Below are 19,660 nucleotides of genomic sequence, written 5' to 3'. Positions count from 1 at the left end.
CTCTAACTCTGCAGCTACCAAACACATCCTGAAAAGAACAGAATTGGCCCTAATCAGAAATGAACTTCACACAAAAAGATTCCTCCTAGATCAAATTAACAAAGATCTCCTCACACTTCACCTCAAACTCAGCAACAAGATCCACCCCGCACTTTGGGACAAATCCAAACAACTCGCCGTCTGGAGAGCCGAAACACAGACCACCCTCAAGACAGACACACACACCAACAAACTCCGAAGACTACAAGAACGCCAGAAACAAACCCTTCCTCCCTCACAGCCACACATGAAACAAACAGTGCATAACATCTCAGATAGGATTCTCACCAAAGCCAAAACCAATGTCCTTTCCAAAGGATTCAACTTTGCAGTCGCTCCCAAACACATCCCCACTGAAAACATTATATGTGGAGTTGAAACCAGCCTGACCAAAATCAACCCCGATGACGCTAACAGAATCAGACTCGAAATCACCAACATCCTCTGCACCAGCAAGCCACCCAAAAGCAACTTACCCAAAGAGGAACAGACAGCACTACGTAACCTGAAAGAAGACACTAGCATAATAATCTTACCAGCAGACAAGGGCAATGCCACGGTGGTTATGAACACATCTGACTACCAAACCAAATTAACCAACCTACTTCAAGACTCTACATACAAACCCCTAAACACAGATCCCACCACCCACCTGGAAAAAACCACCAGATCCAAAATAAAAGCCTCCCACATTAGCGAAGAGATCCAGCAAAGAATCATTCCCAGAGAGAAATCATCCAGATGCCCTAGGCTCTATGGTCTCCCCAAGATACACAAAAAAGGAACCCCACTTAGACCCATAGTCAGCTCCATAGGCTCACCTCTACAAAACCTATCCAAATTTCTCGCCAAACAACTACAGCCCTATGCAGAATCCATCACTTCACACGTAAAAAATTCTTTCCATTGCTTAGAGATCATAAAGGAACAAAACTTACAGCCCAGCGACCTACTCGTGAGCTTCGATGTCATATTCCTGTTCACCCAAGTGCCAATCAAAGAAGCCTTGACAGTTATCCAGAACAAATATAACCCCCAAAACACATCCTAGATCTGAGCAACCATTGTCTATCCAACACATACTTCATCTATAACGGACAAAAATACAAACAAATAGAAGGAGCACCCATGGAATCACCCCTTTCACATGTCATTGCAAACCTCTACATGGAACACTTTGAAACCCAAGCTCTAGAAAAATCTGAACACAAACCCAAACTCTGGCTCAGATACGTAGACGACACCTTCATAATCTGGCCACATGGGAAAGAAAAACTGGACAACTTCCTCATACACCTCAACAGCCTACACCCCAAAATACAGTTCACCATGGAAACAGAAGCTAATAACCAACTTCCCTTCCTAGATGTCTTAGTCTACAAGAAATCCAATGGCTGCCTAGGACACACCATCTACCAGAAGAAAACACACACAAACCGCTATCTGCATGCTCTCTCACGCCACCACCCAGCACAGATCAACTCCGTAGCCAAGACACTCATCTCTAGAACAAAACGCTTAGCTGATGAACAACACCTAAAAACCGAACTACACACTCTCACTAATGTACTTACATCCAATGGATTCCAACGAAATAAGATTACCAAACTAATCCAAAAAGAAACCCCCACTAAAACTCAAGACAGAGAACAAGAAAACGGCAAAGCCCTCCTCCCTTACATAAAAGGCACCACATACAGAATCAGTAAGATCCTCCACAAACACAACATTAAGACAGCATTCTGCCCAAACAGAAAAATATCCACCATCCTAAGAAACCCCAAAGATAAAATTGAATTAGAAAATCAAGGAGTATACAAAATCCCATGCACCACTTGTCCCACCACATACATCGGACAAACCAACAGAAGAATAAGTGCACGCATTGAAGAACATAAGAACTCAGTCAAAAAAGAGGAACCAACTTCTTCCCTGGTCCAATACCTTAAAATCACAGGACATGAAATTGATTTTAAAAAGACCAGAACTATCGCCAAAACTGAACATTTTAATAACAGAATAATCAGAGAAGCCATCGAGATAGAAAAACGCCCCCACAGCATGAACAAACGAGATGATACCTCCCGCCTACCAGCCATTTGTAAACCCACCCTTATTGACAAACGATTCCCTAACATAAAAAATGACACCAGACCCACACTCACAAAAACCACACAGGATGTCACCACCACACCTCCATGCAAAAAGCAAATCCAAAGCCACACCGATGATGAGGCACGACCACAAACCAGAAGCCAGACCACAGCTGCATCATTAGCCACTTTAAACCCCTCCAATCCATACATGAAGCAAACTGACACCCACCATGAAGATGAGGCACGACCACGAACGCAAAGCCAAAAAATAGCAATGCAGTTCACCATTTTAAACCCCCTGCAACTCAGACTAACCTGAGCACAACAAAGCCCCCACCCAAACAGAACACTCCCCCATCCAATCAGAGCACAGCCAACCCCCCATCCAATCAGAGCACAGCCAAGCTCCTAACCAATCAGAACACACCTCCATCCAATCAGAACACAGCCAAGCTCTCATCCAATCAGTTCATACCCCCACTGGCAGTTAAAAGGAGGAAACAGCTACAATCACACATTGCTCCTAGAAGCACGAAGCCAAAAGCACCAGCCTGAAGATGACGAATGAGACTTCGCCGAAACGTCGCCAAGACACTTCCAATTTTACGTGGGAGAAAACCCGAATAACCAAAGACCTACACATATATAAATATAAATAACTGTCCATCTTGAATACATAGTGGAAACAGGAAACTTGAGAGTTCACAAGGTTGATACTGTATCGAACAAAACCGTGACTGAATCTGGATGTTCTGCTTTGGATACCATGAAGCCTCCTCCCAGAAAGTAATAAGGAAAACAGGTCGTGAAGAGGATGTGTAATGTCTCAGATAATACTGTGGACCATGCTCAAGCAACACTTATATGCTATGTCCTGAATAGAAGGGACTTATGACTGTTTTTTATGTTTACGATCATTCCAGAATTTCCCATCGCCACATGATCAAAATTCAGTCGCTTGACAACTAACTCATATTTATGATGGTTGCAGTGTCCTGGGGTCATGTGATCACCTTTTGTAACTTTTTGACAAGCAAAGTCAATGGGGAAACCAGATTCACTTAACAACTATGTTACTAACTTACAACAACTAGAATGACTGATTTAACAATGGTGGCAAGAAAGATCATAAAATGGGGCAAAACTCTCTTAACAATTAACAAATGTCTCAGCAACAGAAATTTTGGCTTAATTCTGTTTATAAGTCAAGAACTACTGGTACTTACCATTATTGCATGTTCTGGTAATTGTTTGATAATTTATTTATATTTATTTCTTGTATTTATAATCTCTTTCAAACTCAGATACACTTCTTGACTATAAAAATAAATATGAGGGACTTCTGGTTTGCCAGGCGGCCACCATGGATGGCTGGGAGACTTTCTCCCCATTCAGTTTTGCATCGCTGGGAGGATCTGAAAAGGGCCAAAAGTCACCCCGAAGAGGCGACCAGCAAGGAGGGGCTATCGCTGGATTGCAGGAGAGCAGCAACTCTCCCATTAGAGCTGTCGATCCATCCAAACCGGTGGACGAAAGGACCGGCCATAGAAATATGGCTCGTCTCTAGGCTGCAGACAGCCGAAGTCACACTCACTATCTGGCAACTTCAAAGCAGCGTGGAAAGGACTGGGTGAGATCTGCCTCTCTTACATCCTAATTGCTTTTGTACCTATTCAATCTGCTAAAGTACTTTCCCCCAGTGGAGAGGGAAGGGGGATTTTAGCCCTCCCTCCAGAAACAGTGGCGATTGAATACATAGGGGAGCTTTTTTTTTTTTTTTTGAAAATGTTGAAAAAATAACTGGATCTCAATTGGAACTTTATTTCCTTAAGCTTGTGGATTAAAAGATTTTTGATTATCTACTTTTTACTTTTTATTTTCATTCGAAAGTCTGGGTTTTTCCTCTTAAAATAGAAGAAAAAAACCCCGAAATGATTACAATAACTTTGAGATTTAAAGGAATTCCTTAAACAGTGGGGTGACATCTTGTGGCTAAACCTGAAATTGCAATTTATTATTCTTAAAGAAAAGAGACTTGGCTGACAGTTTAGAAAACAAGATAAGATTCATGTAGTAACCTTGAACACCAGCTGTGAGAGTTTTCAATTCAACTTATCACTATGGAAGACCAGGAACAGAAGAAATGCGAAAACAAATTTTTGCTATTTTGAAAATAACTTATCAAACTTACCAAACTCTTCTTAAAGCTGGCGATGAAATAAGAGCTTTCGGGAAAAAACCAGAAAGCGTCTTAGATATGCAAACTCAAATTTTGATTATAACTAAAAACCTATCTATACAGAATACAATAGAAAAAATTGAACAATTAAATATTATGACAGAAGACCTAAGTGCCCAACAAGTACAGACAATAGAAAATTCAGAAAAAAAATCTGACAACATGGATAGAGGAAAAAACGTGCTATATAAATCAGAAGGAATTTGAAGATCAAGGAGAGAAACAGATGGAAGAAAAGATAAACAGTTCAGGACAACTATGTCAAGAGGAGAAAATAAAGAGACGATCTGTTAGTCCTGCCAGACCCCTCAGCCTTCCAGAAATGGTGACTGGATGGTCATCTCAATATGACATAATATATACAATAATACAAGAAATCTTTGAGGACTCTGAAGCAAGAACATGGAAGATGATTTGGCAAAGAAAAAAAAGCCAAAATAAGACTGAAGAAGAAGGGAGTGTGGGCATATTTAGGAGATTTAAAATAGAATATACTTAAGTAGACAAGACCCGTATTTTGAATATGAGATATTATGATGAGAAGATAAAGAAAAATGTTGGCTAATTAAAACCTAGATGCATAAATATCAACAGTTAAATTGAAATATTGAGTTGTTTATAAAGGTTAGATAAAGGTGATTAAGATATATATATGTTAAGAGTGATGTAATGTAATTAACATGTTTTGATGTAGTGATAAGAATAAAAATTATAAGTTTAAATATGAGAAAGTGGACTTAAAGAAGAATGCTGAAATGGGAGAAATTTTGATTATGGAATCTATAATATTTGGAAATTATAATGAAAATAAAAATATTATATTGTATTACTAATCTGTTGATATAGAAGTGAGATAGATAAGATATGTATCCGGAACACTAGATGTTGGGGGGAATTGTGACAAAGGGAATTGGGGTCATTTAAAAAATTTGAAAATGATAAAATATTAAATGTTTAATTTAAATATCAACACAAAATTAAAGCTTGGAAAATTCATAAGGTTATTGATGGTCCAAAAGATGGAATGCTAAAATAAATAAGACATATAAAAGTATTGATAAATGTAAGAAAGCTATTAAGTAGCTGATGGATAGAATAAGAAGTATACTAATTTAAACAAGAGACAGTATGTATTAAGGGGAAAAAGAGAGGAAATATTGGCTGTAACAGTTGGAGATTTGTATTGATAATACTTGTATGTAATGGAATTATTGTAACTCAAACACCACATTGCTTTTCAAAGAAATAATTGTAACATCGGAAAATTAATAAAAAGTTTTTTAAAAAATAAATAAATATGAGTACAACACCATGTTCAGTTCTTTTGTATCTTGTGGTATGATTAGTAAAAGAAAATGTATTTTTAAGCTCACCTCATAGCCAGTAACAGCTGGATTAAAAATGTGTTCCCAGGAAACAGATACTTCTGTGGATGATAGAACTTTTATTTTCACATTTCTAGGTCTTTCAGTAGGAGCTGAAAAATTAAATGGAATATTAATATTGTGAATTTATTTATTTATGAGACTTATATACCGCTTTAAGTACAAGCACTCTCTAAGTGGTGTACACCAGTAAGCAATGTATATATATATTTACATTGCCCCCAACAATCTGGGTCCTCATTTTATCTACCCCGGAAGGATGGAAGGCTGAGTCAACCTTGAGCCAGTGAGATTTGAACCGCTGACCTGCTGAACACAGTCAGCTAAAGTGGCCTGCAGTACTGCACTCTAACTGCTGCGCCACCATCTGATATTCTGAGTAATATAGAGTAAAATAATCAAGGATTTCCAATTATTTAATTTGGTGCTTTCTTTGATAGCATGGTCAATATTTCTTCCAGTTTCTAGTTGGTGCCTTTAGTAACTACACCAGATTAAATCATCTGGGTGACTTTGGACTCTCTCTCTCTCAGCCCTAGGAAGAACCAATGGAAAACTGTTTTTGAAATTTTGGCAAGAAAACTGCAGAGACTAGTTCAGGTAGCCTCCAGAACACATACACACACACTCTCTCTCTCACACACACATATTATATGCATTTTACAATAGTAAAATTAATTCAAATGGAATGCTTTACACAGTAATGTTTTATGGTTTAATCTACCATTTGCAATACAAATTATGTGCTTAAATAATTGTTGCATAATCCTTTTAATTATGGCAATATTTTCAGTTTTATCTTTCATTTTGTTTTTACTTAAGTTGCCTTGAACTCTGAAAAGGAGATTTATGAACCATTTAAAATAATCAAATACCAAACCTACTGTATGTAAATAAAAATGTGTGAATATATAAATTCACAAAGAATCCTGATTCACATAGTTTCTCATTAATACCATAAAGAATCAAAGTACTAGTATATTGCAGGGAAAGGATGTATAGTATTTTTTTTTATAAAATAACCATATTAGGCATCAAATTAATAATTATCTTCTTTCTTAGTATCCAAGTTATGTAACTGAATGTGCAGTCGTGGTTAGGTTTCTTGCAATTAGCAAATTTTCCCAAATGCCTAAAATGTGCAGTTTCTTTTTTGTTATTGACAGAAAAAATGCAAACAGTTTTGATATCTCATAGTTTTGAGAGTATGACTTTACCAGGTCATTCATCACATACATACATATATACATACATACATACATACATACATACATACATACATAAAACTAGTTTTTGAATTGCTTGTTATTGTGTTTTGATTAATTCAAAATTAACTGAATTAAACAAATGTTGCTCTGTTTAATTTTTTTTAAAAAAAATATTAACCTATTGGGCTTGTAAACACAATTCACTGAAGGCAGTCCAATGTCTATACAAATTCATTGGTAAGACAAAGATCAATGCTCTTTTGAAGATCTTTTTTAGCAAGCTTCAACATTAAAGATTTAAAAAAAACCTTTCATATGTTTAATGTTGTAACTTGGCAAATATATATGAAGTGGTTACTGTTCAGAGGAAACAATTATATATTGGATGAAAATTTTCAAATAAAACTGAATAATCGTGTATGGAAAGGTATTTAAATTAACATTTTATACTAGTGATTTTATTAAATTTAGAATTTTAGTGTATTATCAGAGATGCAGAAGATTGGCTTACATTACTAAATGCTCAGTAAAATAACAGGAAATTGATGTTTTTTAACATTGAAATGTTAATTAACCTGAGATGGCCTTACAATCTGAAACTTTTATAATACATTGCTTTATTTGGTATATATTTCCCTGAAAATAAGGCCCGGTCTTATTTTCCAAAAGACGCATTAGGGCTTAATTTCAGGGAAACACAGTATCAGGGTGATCAGCCCGGCCAGGCACCCACCCTTTGGTATGTGCACAAGAGGCAGCGAGCACGCAGGAGCCAATGGTGTCCGGCAGCAGCCACAGCCTGCCAGTCCTTGGCCATGCACTCTGTGGCTGTGCAGCCCACACAATGCAAGTGAATTGATTACCTGTCCAAGCAGCAGGCGGAGGCAGATGTGCAGGTGGGAGTCAGGCAATCCGGATGCACTGCATGGCTGCCTGCCTTATGGGAGGACTCATGGGAGGCTCATGTGGCAGCACCAGCAGCAGGCAGAGGCACGGGGGGAGGCAGGCAATCCGGATGCAGTGTGCGGCTGCCTGGCTTGCAGGAGGCTTGCGTGGCAGCACCGGCAGCAGGCAGAGGCAGATGCATGGGGTGGAGGCAGGCAATCTGGATGTGCCACATGGCCACCTGGCTCGTAGGAGGCTCACGAAGCAGCAAGTGGAGACCAAGACATGGGCAGGCAAGCCCAGAGATGGTGGGACAGAGTGGGCGGCGCATCACCTGCCTCCCCCCATGCCTCGGCCTCCACCTGTTGCCAGTGCTGCAATGTGAGCCTTCCACAAGCCTCCCATGAGTCAGGTGGCTGCACAGTGTTTCCAGATCACCTGCCTCTTCTCATGCCTTGGCCTCCACCTGCTGCCAGTGCTTCCACATGTCGGGATCGCCTGCCTCCCCTCCGCACCTCTGCTTGGAGGGCCAGCCTGGTGGTCGCAGCACTCGGACTTACCTGTGCTACATGGACTGTGGCTGCTGCCGGACACCGTCGGCCCACATACACTCACCATCTCCTGTGCTGGCCACCCCCACTCCCAGGGCTTATTTTGGGGTAGGGTTTATACTAGGAGCACGCTAAAAAAAATCAGGCTACAGCTTATTTTCTGGTTGGGTCTTATTTTCGGGAAACGCCGTACTTAAAATGTGAATTATCATGACATGCGCTTTCCTGAAGTTTGCTTTTTCTCATGGCAGATAACCTTGGGCTCATTCTACTTTCAATTCATCCAAGAAAAATGGATTGCTCTGATATCACAGGTCAGAAGTGACTCAGATGATATGTGGGCAGCCAATGTGCTAAAGAGGCTGGTTGGATCAACTTAATTAATCTTGGAAATAGATCTTAAGAATTAGACTGTTTACATGAGAATTCTTTTTAGTACATTGCAGCAACCTTATCAAAACCTACTCTTAACTTTCATCACAGAATTTTTACTCACCATCTTCTGCTGAATAGATAATAGCAGTAAGACTGAAAGGTCCTTCCCCTTTGTTATTAAATGCTTTCACCTTTACTTGATACTTTGATGAAGGAAGCATTGATTCATCCTTATGAACATACCGACCAATATCAGGTTGAGGAACTGTAACACTTTTCCAATCATTTTGATCAAAGGACTTGAAAGCTACCACATATCCAAAATTATTACCAAAGTGATACTCTTTTGGCAAAGGCTATAAGACAAAATACGAGAATTATGCGTTCTTTTTATTTTTGTTCTTTGTCTGAATGATTATAAATAAAATTTAAATCTATATTATCATCTATTTGGAGAAATGTTCCCATGAAGATTCTAAGTAAGGAAATACAATTTTTTTTCACACAAGGCTTGTCAGGATGGAAAGTTTATAGCAGTGGTTCTCAACCTTTTTAATGCCGCGACCCCCCAACCGGTCGTAAGTCGAGGACTACTCAACCGGTCGTAAGTCGAGGACTACTCAACTGGTGCAGCACCGTTTGCAGAATGGGACTTTTGGCGGGCTCAGCAGAGCAGAGACAGCCTGGACAATTCCTATGGGCTTTTGAAAGCCAATAGAATTAGACTCTATTCAAGAGAGTCTATTCTATTGGCTTTCAAAAGCCAATAGAATAAAAGGGAGTAGCACGGCTAAGGAAAAGGGGGAAAAATGGCGGACTGCATTGTTTGGCAACCCCCGTGAAATGGTCGTTCGACCCCAAATGGGGTCCTGACCCACAGGTTGAGAACCACTGGTTTATAGACTGTCTTCTTTCTTACAGATAATCTGAAAACATCTTAATATCACAGATTAAATACATTCTAAATATAGAATAACTTTTATAAAATGCCTTCTGCAATATCAGCCTATTTAGTTGCCCTAATTTTTTCTCCCTTCCTTCACCTAGCCATTATCTCATACTATATAGATTTTGAATGGAAATAAATTGAAATGTCTTTATATAACAAAAAGTAGTATCAATGGTTCGTGCCTTTAGAACCTAAAGGCACATATTGAGTATAGTCTTATTCTGGATGATTAAGCCTGAATTATTAAAATGCTATGATTTTACCTAAATAAAGTGTGGTACTAAGTGATTTTGTATGACCCAAAATATAATAGGTTCTTTTTTAAAAATTATACCTCAAAGATAGGACACATTTCTGCTTTTTCTAAAATAGTTCCATATGTTAAGATACATATTCACATGTGGATTTTAGTCACTAAAAGGGAATAGAAGGGGAACTCATCAAATTTGCAGATGACTCTAAGCTAGCAGGAATAGCCAACTCCCAGGAGATAAACTTAGGGTCCAAAAGATCTTGACAGACTTGAACAATGGGCCCAATCCAACAACATGAAATTTAAAAAGCAAGGTTTTATACTTAGGCAGGAAAATCCAAAGATACCAGTACAGATTAGGTGAAACCTGGCTCAAAAACAGCAACTCTGAAAGGGACCTGGGAGTCCTAGTGGGCGATCACTTAAACATATAACAATAACAATAATAATAAAGTTGGAAGGGACCTTGGAGATTATCTAGTCCTACCCCCTGCTCAGTCAGGAAACCCTATACCATTTCAGACAAATGGCTGTCCAATCTCTTCTTAAAAACTTCCAGTGTTGGAGCATTCACAGCTTCTGGAGGCAGGTTGGTCAGGAAGTTTCTAACGGTCAGGAAGTTTCTCCTTAGTTCTAGGTAGCTTCTCTCTTTGGTTAGTTTCCATCCATTGTTTCTTGTCCTGTTTTCAGGTGCTTTGGAAAATAGCTTGACTCCATCTTCTTTGTGGCAGCCCCTGAGATATTGGAACACTGCTATCATGTCCCCCCTCGTCCTTCTCTTCATTAAACTAGATATACCCAATTCCAGCAACCGTTCCTTATATGTTTTAGCCTCCAGTCCCCTAATCTTCTTTGTTGCTCTTCTCTGTATTCTTTCTAGAGTCTCAACATCTTTTTTACATCGTGGGGACCAAAAATGGATGCAGTATTCCAAGTGTGGCCTTACCAAAGCATTGTAAAGTGGTATTAATACTTCATGTGATCTTGATTCTGTCTCTCTGTTAATGCAGCCTAGCACTGTGTTGGCTTTTTGGGCAGTAGCAGCACATGGTTGGCATGAGTCAGCAGGGTGTGGCAACAGTCAAAAAAGCTAATACAATCCTTGGTTGTATAAACAGAAGCATAGAATCAAAATCACGTAAAGTATTAGTACACTTTATAAAGCCTTAGTAAGGCCACACCTGGAATACTGCATCCAGTTTTCATTACCACATTACAAAAAAGATGTTGAGACTTTGGAAAAAGTACAAAGAAGAGCAACTAAGATGATTAAAGGCCTGGAGACTAAAACATATGAAGCATGGTTTCAGGATTTGGCTAGTCTAGAGAAAAGAAGAACTAGGAGGGACATGATAGCAATATTCCAGTATTTGAGAGGCTGCCATAAAAAGGAGGGGGGCAGTTTATTTTCCAAAGCACCAAAAGGCAGGGCAAGAAACAGTGGATGGAAACTGATCAAGGAGAGAAGCAACCTGGAATTAAAGAGAAACTTTCTAACAGTGAGGACAATTAACCAGTGCAACAACTTGCCTTCAGAAGTTGTGGGTGCTTCTTCACTTGTTTTTTTAAAGAAGAGACTAGACCAGGAGTAGGCAACCTTGGCTCTTTTATGACTCGTGGACTTCAACTCCCAGAATTCCTGAGCCAACCTGCTTAATGGGAAGGTAAACCGAGGCAGACCCTAGGGCCAGATTTGGCTATCAAAGGTCCCTTCCAGCTCTATTCTGATTGAACATTTATAATTGTATAGTCAACAAGCATGGAGCAAATAGAAATATGAACACTAGTAGTAACTTTATTGGTATTAATTTTTACTAATTGTTTATTAAAAGTATCCTTATTTTTAAAATTATTTAAAATTGTAAAACGTAGCTTTCAGATATATACAGAATAAAGACTGAATAGTAGTGGCTTCCGCTTTTGCACAATAATTCAGCAGCCGAGGGATTGTGGGGCTCCACACCCTATGCCTGATTTCTGCCTGCTAGGGGACCTTAAATGGGCCTGAAGTTGCCCTTTGGAACTGAGTAAGAACAGTGATTTTCTCTCTTCTAGTTGAAAATTGATTTCCTGGAGGAAAAAAAAAGAAAAACCACAAGAAGCAAAAAGTCTCTGAAAGTGAGAAGGAGGGGATAGATCTTTGCCCCACACTCCTACAGATGGAGGCAGCAAATTAAACTTTTCAGGGGGGGACATAAATATACTGAAATGAAATGAATATAAGACATAATTTCGATAAGTTTAAAATCGGTGGAATCTGTTAAGATTTTCCTTTTAAATCATGAAAATAAAAGTAAACAATTATCTATTACTGACTGGTGCTGACATCTAGTGGTGGATGAAAATATACAACAGCAGTTGCTTTATTACAGGGACTGGCAAAACCCAGGAAAAGATAACTTGGTTTTGGTGACCTTTAATGTCTTAATAACAGAGAACAGCTGTGACAAAAAAGAAAGAAAACATTTTGGGCTATCTACAAAGTGAGAATTATGAACTCTAAAAAAGAATTGACCTTTCTGGATTACAAATACCAACTTAACTGTGACTCTAAAGCTGTCTGCAAAGAAAGGAAAATCCTGATATTTAGCTATCATGGAAAACCAGAGATCTGCAGAAAGAATATACCAAGAAAAAACAAATACTTTCCAGAAGGAGATCTATGCTATGTTGCAACTAATCCAAACAACAATGATCTCAAACCACGAGGAAATTAAAAATAGCTTTGAAAATATAAATGAACACATTTCCAATTTAATCTTACAACACAAAAATTCTCAGAAAATAAAAAGAGAGTGAGCATAAAGAACAGACAACTGAATACAAGACAGAGGAGAGAGATTTCAAGAAGGAACTTAACAATAGAAGAAAGTATGACTTAACCCAGATGAAAAAAATTTACAGGAAATACTCTAAGATTACAAAATAAGTTTGAGGACAAGAAAAAAGATTTGACAAAATGGATTCTGCCAGAAGTACAAGAACTTGAGAGGCAAAAAATGATAAATAAAATCAAGAGAGAAAGGAAAAGATTTTCAATGAATACAAAGGGATGAAACCTTCCTATAAAAACATCTTACATCTTTTGCCTTTTGTACCTGCAACAACATTTTTAAGATTATGGAAAGATTCTTTATCTCAGCGAAGCATATTGATCAGGAAAGATGTTTGGCAAAAAAAAAAAAAAAAGGCTAAAGTGAAAATTAAGAAATTAGATGATGGGATTTATCAAAGGGAATATTTAACAATTAAACATCTGTTTGAATATGGTTAAAGAAATAGAAAGATTTTGGATATAAATGAAGATTAGTTTAAAAGGGATGAATCCCTCAAGTAACATAGTATTTTTTTCTTTCTTTTTTCCTTTGTGTTTTGTTTTTTGACATGAGAAATATAAAAATGTTGGGATGGCTTATGTAATGTATTGGTCACAACTGTTTTGAATCACTTGTTTGAATGTCTGACCTAGATTCTGTTGTTATGTAATGGCTGCTGTTATTTAAGCCAGACTTGCTGTCTCCAGGCTGGTAATTAGGTTTTGGGCAGGAAACTATTACTTTAAACCTATTGGCTGCTGCCTGGAGGCTAACCATATAAATAGGGGTGTATGGGGTAGTACATCTGGTATAGGGCATGTCATGCTTTTTTAGGGCAGCTAGTACACCTTTGGTCCCCACCTGACATTCAGCTCTCACCTGTGGCTCGTAGTAGCTGTAACGTGCGCAGCAGCCACACCCCGGGCAACAGCTTCGACAGGCTGGCCAAACCAGGTTGAGAGTAGCCATTGTGTCTTCGACACTCGGTGAGCAAAGGACTTGTCTACACCGAGCATGTGAAGACAGACTCCGGTGGAGTGAGCGGATGAGATCTATTAAAATAGAACCAACGGTCATGAAGGCAGTTTCTGCAAGCGACGTGGTATGCTGAGAGCACGGCAAGACATGAAAGGTGCCCTGGTCAACCACTGCACCCAGCCCATCTCCAATTGTCTTGACTTTTGTCCTGCCATTGGAATAAGATGGAATCTGGGAAGAGAGAGTGAGGCTGACTACGCGCACCTCTTCCTCACTTAAATTCAATCCACGTGCAAGTCTTGACATCTTGACTTTCCCTAACTCCGATAAATCTCAAAGTCCTGTGGCGATAGGCGAGCGAAGAAGCAGCAGGTGTGGAATCACTGGGAGCTGTGGATGCAGACCTGCACACAGGCGGCTCAGGTCTAATGGTCGCTTCTTGCTGATGAAGCAACAGCTGGATTCGGCATCTATCTGAGCAACTGAGCAGCCCTCTTTAGGATCACACTGCTCACCTCCGTAGTACGAGGAAGGGGCTAGAAAATGTGCCCTAAACATTGTTGCTTCTTTCAAACCCTGTCCAGCCTACCGCGGTTGGAGAGGATCCCATCTCATGTGGTCGAAATACAAAATTTAAAATGAAACACAAGGTGTTACCACTTATTGGTACATGGAATGTACGTATGCTTCAAGACAATTCATTAGCAGATCGCCCAGAAAGAAGAACAGCTCTGGTAGCCAGAGAGCTTGCAAGATTTAACATTGACATTGCAGCCCTGTGTGAAACTCGTCTAGCCAATGAAGGTCAGCTCACAGAAACAGGAGGCGGTTACCCATTCTTTTGGTGTGGACATAGCAGTGACCAACGTCGTGAGTCTGGAGTTGGCTTAGCGGTTAAGAACCATCTTGTTCACCAACTTACCAGTCTTCCTAAGGATGTGAATGATTGACTCATGACACTGCATCTCCCATTACTAAGTGGAAAACAAGCCACACTGATCAGTGCCTACGCACCCACAATGACAAATCCAGATGAAGTAAAGGACAAGTTTTATGAAGATCTTGATGCCCTACTTTCATCTGTGAAGTGCACTGATAGGCTGATTTTACTTGGCGATTTCAAAGCGAGAGTGGGGTCCGATCACTCTACCTGGGATGGCATTATTGGTATTGGAATTGGCACATGTAATAGCAATGGCCTGTTGCTATTGAAGACATGTGCTGCTCATGATCTGATCATTACTAATACCATCTTTCGCCTACCCACTCGTAAAAAGACGTTCTGGATGCATCCACGCTCCAGGTACTGGCATCTCATTGATTATGTCATTGTGCAGAGGAAAGATATGTAAGATGTAAGAGTAACTAAAGCTATCCAAGTGCTGACTGCTGGACTGACCATAGACTCATCATTTCCAAGTTAAATATTCACATCAAGCCAAAGAATCGTCCACAGGGAAACAGAGTTGTGATGAAAAAGATCAACGTCAGTACACTGGATAACCCTGACATAGTAGCTTCATTAGTAAAAGATCTTGACAATCAATTCCTGGAGCTGCAAATACAGGAAAATGCTGAGAAGGACTGGGAATGTTTCCGGGACATCTTGCACTCTTCTGCACTTAAGGTTCTTGGACCCTCGTATAGGAAGCAGCAGGACTGGTTTGATGAAAACGATGAAGAGATTAAGGCCTTGCCTGCCGAAAAACACCATCTCTACCGCGCTCATCAGAATGACCCGTCGTCAACTGTAAAGAAAAATGCTTTTATAAACACTCGCAGGATTGTACAGAGCAAGCTCTGTAAGATGCAGGACTACTGGCTGAGTGCCAAAGCAGATGAAATCCAGAAGTTTGCTGATAGAAACGATGCCAAATGATTCTATGAAGCCCTTAGATCCCTGTATGGACCTCAGCCCTTAGGAAGCTCTCCTTTACTGGATTTGAGTGATGCAACTCTTATCACTAAGAAGACCCTGATTTTACAGCGTTGGGCTGAGCATTTCCACTCTGTGCTGAACCGCCCATCCACCATCAATAATGAGGCGATTGACAGGATACCCCAGGTAGATATCAACTATAGCCTGGATGCCCTACCATCAGAGTCTGAAACCTCACCGGCCATCAGTCAATGTTCCAGTGGTAACGCGCCAGGATCTGATGCAATCCCAGCGGAAGTCTATAAGGCTGGTGGTGCTGTGCTTGTTGAAAAACTTACCCAGTTGTTTCGATCTTTTTGGAAACAAGGTTCCATTCCTCAGGAACTGAAAGACGTGTCCATTGTGCACCTCTACAAGAGGAAAGGAAATCAACAAGTCTGAGATAATTATAGAGGAATATCACTTCTCTTCGTTGCAGGCAAGATCTTTGCACGAGTGTTGCTAAATCGCCTGATTGACCACCTGGAACAGGGTATACTACCTGAGACACAGTGTGGTTTCCGCAAAGAGCGTGGCATGGTGGACATGATATTTGCAGTTCAACAGCTCCAGGAGAAATGTCAGGAGCAGAATCGTGAACTATACGCCACCTTCGTGGATCTCACCAAGGCTTTTGACACAGTTAGTCGTGAAGGTTTATGGCGCATTATGATGAAGTTTGAGTGCCCTCACAGGTTTATTCTGATGGTACGACAGTTCCATGATGGCATGGCGGCTCATGTTCTGAGTAACAGTGGAGCCTCAGAGGCCTTCCCTTTTACTAATGGCGTTAAGCAAGGCTGCATGCTGGCGCCAACCCTGTTCAGCATGTTCTCAGCCATGCTGTCAGATGCCTTTCAGAACAGCTCAGTGGGAGTTAATCTGAGGTACAGAACTGATGGGAAACTGTTCAACCTGCGAAGACTTCAGGCTGTCACCAAGGTAAAGGAGACTGTGCTATGAGATCTCCTCTTTGCTGATGACTGTGCCCTTAATGCAGGATCGGAGCAGGAAATGCAAGCCAGCATGGACAAATTTGCAGCCGCTTGTGACAACTTTGGCCTCTTCATCAACACGAAGAAAACTGAAGTGATGTGACAGCCAGTTCCAAAAGCCCAATATCAAGAGCCTACCATCACAGTAAAGGGACAAAAGCTGTAAGCAGTGGACCAATTTACGTATCTTGGTAGTACTCTCTCTCGTCAGTGACAATTGACATCGAGGTCAACTGTAGAATTGCCAAGGCAAGTTCTGCATTTGGCAGACTGTGGACTAACGTGTGGGACCGCCGTGGAATAAGTCTTGCTACCAAGCTTAAAGTTTACCAGGCAGCAATGCTAACTACCCTATTGTATGCTAGTGAGACCTGGACAGTGTACAGGAGGCATGTTAGGCAACTGAACTACTTCCACATGACTTGCCTTCATAGAATTCTGAGGATCTGGTGGCAGGATAAGATACCAGACACAGATGTCCTCTCCAGAGCAGGCCTATCATCAGTTTACACTCTGTTGATGAAAGCCCAGATGTGCTGGGCAGGCCATGTTGTAAGGATGCCAGATCATTGCATCCCTAAACAGCTCTTCTATGGTCAGCTGTCTCAAGGAAAGCAATCACACGGGGGACAAAAGAAGCGATACAAAGACACGGTGAAAGCCTCTCTTAAGTCCGTGGATATTAACACCATCTCTTGGGAACTTCTGGCACATGATCGACCGACATGGCGCACCTTGGGAACCTCTGGCACATGATCGACCGACATGGTGCACCAGGGTTGCCAGACATATGAACACAGAAGGACAATCTTGGCACAAGAGAAGCGAGCACTCCGCAAAGCCAGAGCTGTAAATGCTGAAGTAACAGTGTCTACATTTTTTTGTTCAGTATGTGGCAGAACATTCCGTGCTAACATTGGTCTTATTAGCCACCTACGGACACATCGTTGATGGCCCATAACCCACAAGATGTCAAGGTCTTCATCGAAATCAATGGACGAACAACCATGTAACGGCTGCTGTTACTTAAGCCAGACTTGCTGTCTCCAGGCTGGTAATTAGGTTTTGGGCAGGAAACTGTTACTTTAAACCTATTGGCTGCCGCCTGGAGGCTAACCATATAAATAGCTGCACAGCAGCTATTTGAGCTGCTTCTGATCAGAGTTAAATAAACTTGTTGCTGTTTCAACACTTGTCTCACTTAATGCCTTCAAGAACTGAATACTTAAGAATGGAGACGAGGGTGGGATGTGCTGCTTCATCATGAGAGCCTGAAGTCACTAGAGGGTGAGGCCAGCACAGAGCCTGGCAGGAACTACATTCCCCCCTCCTCGGTCTGCCAAGCAAGCCACGCTGGAGATCACCACGCCCTAAGGATCTGTCCTAGGGCCTATGCAGAAGCCAGCAGTACAAGGCAATGCGAGCAACCAGAAATGCAAGCAACTCACCATGGTGAAAGTGGGGAAACTCAAAGAGTGCAAAGTTAACCACCTGGAGCGATGGGTGCCCTACATTTCCCGTGTAGAAAACTACCTCTGCGCCAACCAGGTCGCCGAAGATGGGCTGAAGGCTGCGACCCTCCTCTGCATGTGCGGCCCCGCCATCTTCAACATTGCAGAAAACCTGGTCGTCCCGACTCTGCTCGAGTCTGTCACATATGCGGACTTGAAGAAATTATCCATGATAGCATAAAGCTACACTTTTGAGCAGCAGGAGCAACAACCCGGTGAATCGGCCACAGAATTCATCGCCGCTCTTCATCAAACATCCCAACTCTGCAATTTCACAGATTTGGAGGAGAGACTAAGGGACCATCTAGTCTGTGGCCTCTGGAATCGAGAGCTCCAACAAAAATTTTCTGCTAAGGAGACTCTTTTGCTACAGGAGGCCTTGAAGCAGGTCATGGCAGACGAAGCTGCTGGAGGGGCCGTTAAAGCACTGCGGCCCTCCAAAAGCACGTCAAGCACTGAAGTAGTCCACCACGAGGTGCCGAGTGAAGGGAAGACACTGACTGAGACTACAAAGTTGACAAGCTACAGAGGCACCAAGAGAAGGGTGCGAGGCCAGCTGATAAGGCAGTTCCATTCCTTAGGTTCATGGTTGCAGAGGGCACCATCAATGCGCGCAATGTCATTTCCGTACAGTAACGTGCTGGGCATGTGGCAAGTCAGGCCACATTGCCGCCATCTGTTGAGGTCGCCAGAGGGACTATCCACAGGAAGACTCAATCAGGAGAGGTACCAGGGCCCCGGGGCAACACCGAGTAGGGTTCTGCACCAGCTGAACCGCACTGGTGTCCATCACCCCCTTAAGCCAAAACTTGGACTCCAAGTCAAGCTTCAGGGAGTTCCATGTAAGATGGAACTAGACACAGGCTCAGCCATGTCCATCATCTCTATAGGAACATTTAAGCACATACGCAGCTGCAGCAATAGATGGGCCAAATTTCAGCCATCTAATTTAATGCTCATCGACTTCCAAAACTCCCGAGTAGTGGTCAAGGGCGAAGCCACATTTCTAGTGAATTTCAAGGGGTTTGCAGGCCCACTTGATGTTGTTGTGGTAGAAGGCCAACGCACGAGCCTCCTAGGGCTTGATTGGTTCAATGCATTGGGCATTCAAGTAACCAAATTCACCAGACACAAGTGGCGGATTTGTCTTCAGTCTGCCAAGAATTCTCAGATGTTTTCAGTTCATGCCTAGGGGAGTACAAGGGTCCTCTGATAGCCTTCAAGCTTGATCCTATGGTAACGCCAATACGGATCAAGCCTCGTCGAGTGCCTTTTGCTTTAAAACAAAAAATCGACACAGAGCTGGACAAGCTGGTCAGTCAGGGGGTATTGCAGCCTGTAGACAGTGGGGAGTGGGAGACCCCCATAGTAATGCCACTAGAGACCAACGGGGAAGTGCGAATATGCGTACCATTAACAAGACACTTCAGCAGCACGTGTACCCAGTGCCAGTTGTCAGCCA

At 41.3% G+C, this 19,660-nt stretch overlaps 1 protein-coding gene across 5 annotated transcripts in view; it reads right to left on the bottom strand.

The window, feature by feature from the left end:
* The window catches only part of CNTN1 (contactin 1), a 370,454-nt gene that overhangs the window by 13,420 nt on the left and 337,374 nt on the right, over nt 1-19,660 (bottom strand). For all 5 annotated transcript variants that reach the window (XM_039340676.1, XM_039340675.1, XM_039340674.1 and 2 more), the window contains 2 exons: nt 8,900-9,134; nt 5,748-5,851 (listed from right to left, as the gene is read on the bottom strand). In XM_039340676.1, the coding sequence (XP_039196610.1) occupies nt 5,748-5,851; nt 8,900-9,134 (339 nt within the window). The remainder of the gene's footprint in view (nt 1-5,747; nt 5,852-8,899; nt 9,135-19,660) is intronic.

The sequence above is a fragment of the Crotalus tigris genome, unplaced genomic scaffold (genome assembly GCF_016545835.1).
Source record: "Crotalus tigris isolate CLP2741 ecotype Arizona unplaced genomic scaffold, ASM1654583v1 scf7180000017753.6788120, whole genome shotgun sequence".
In the NCBI taxonomy this organism is placed as follows: Eukaryota; Metazoa; Chordata; class Lepidosauria; order Squamata; family Viperidae; genus Crotalus; species Crotalus tigris.
The sequence above is the reverse complement of the archived record's forward strand: the minus strand, read 5'-3'. Positions and strand labels throughout refer to the sequence as shown.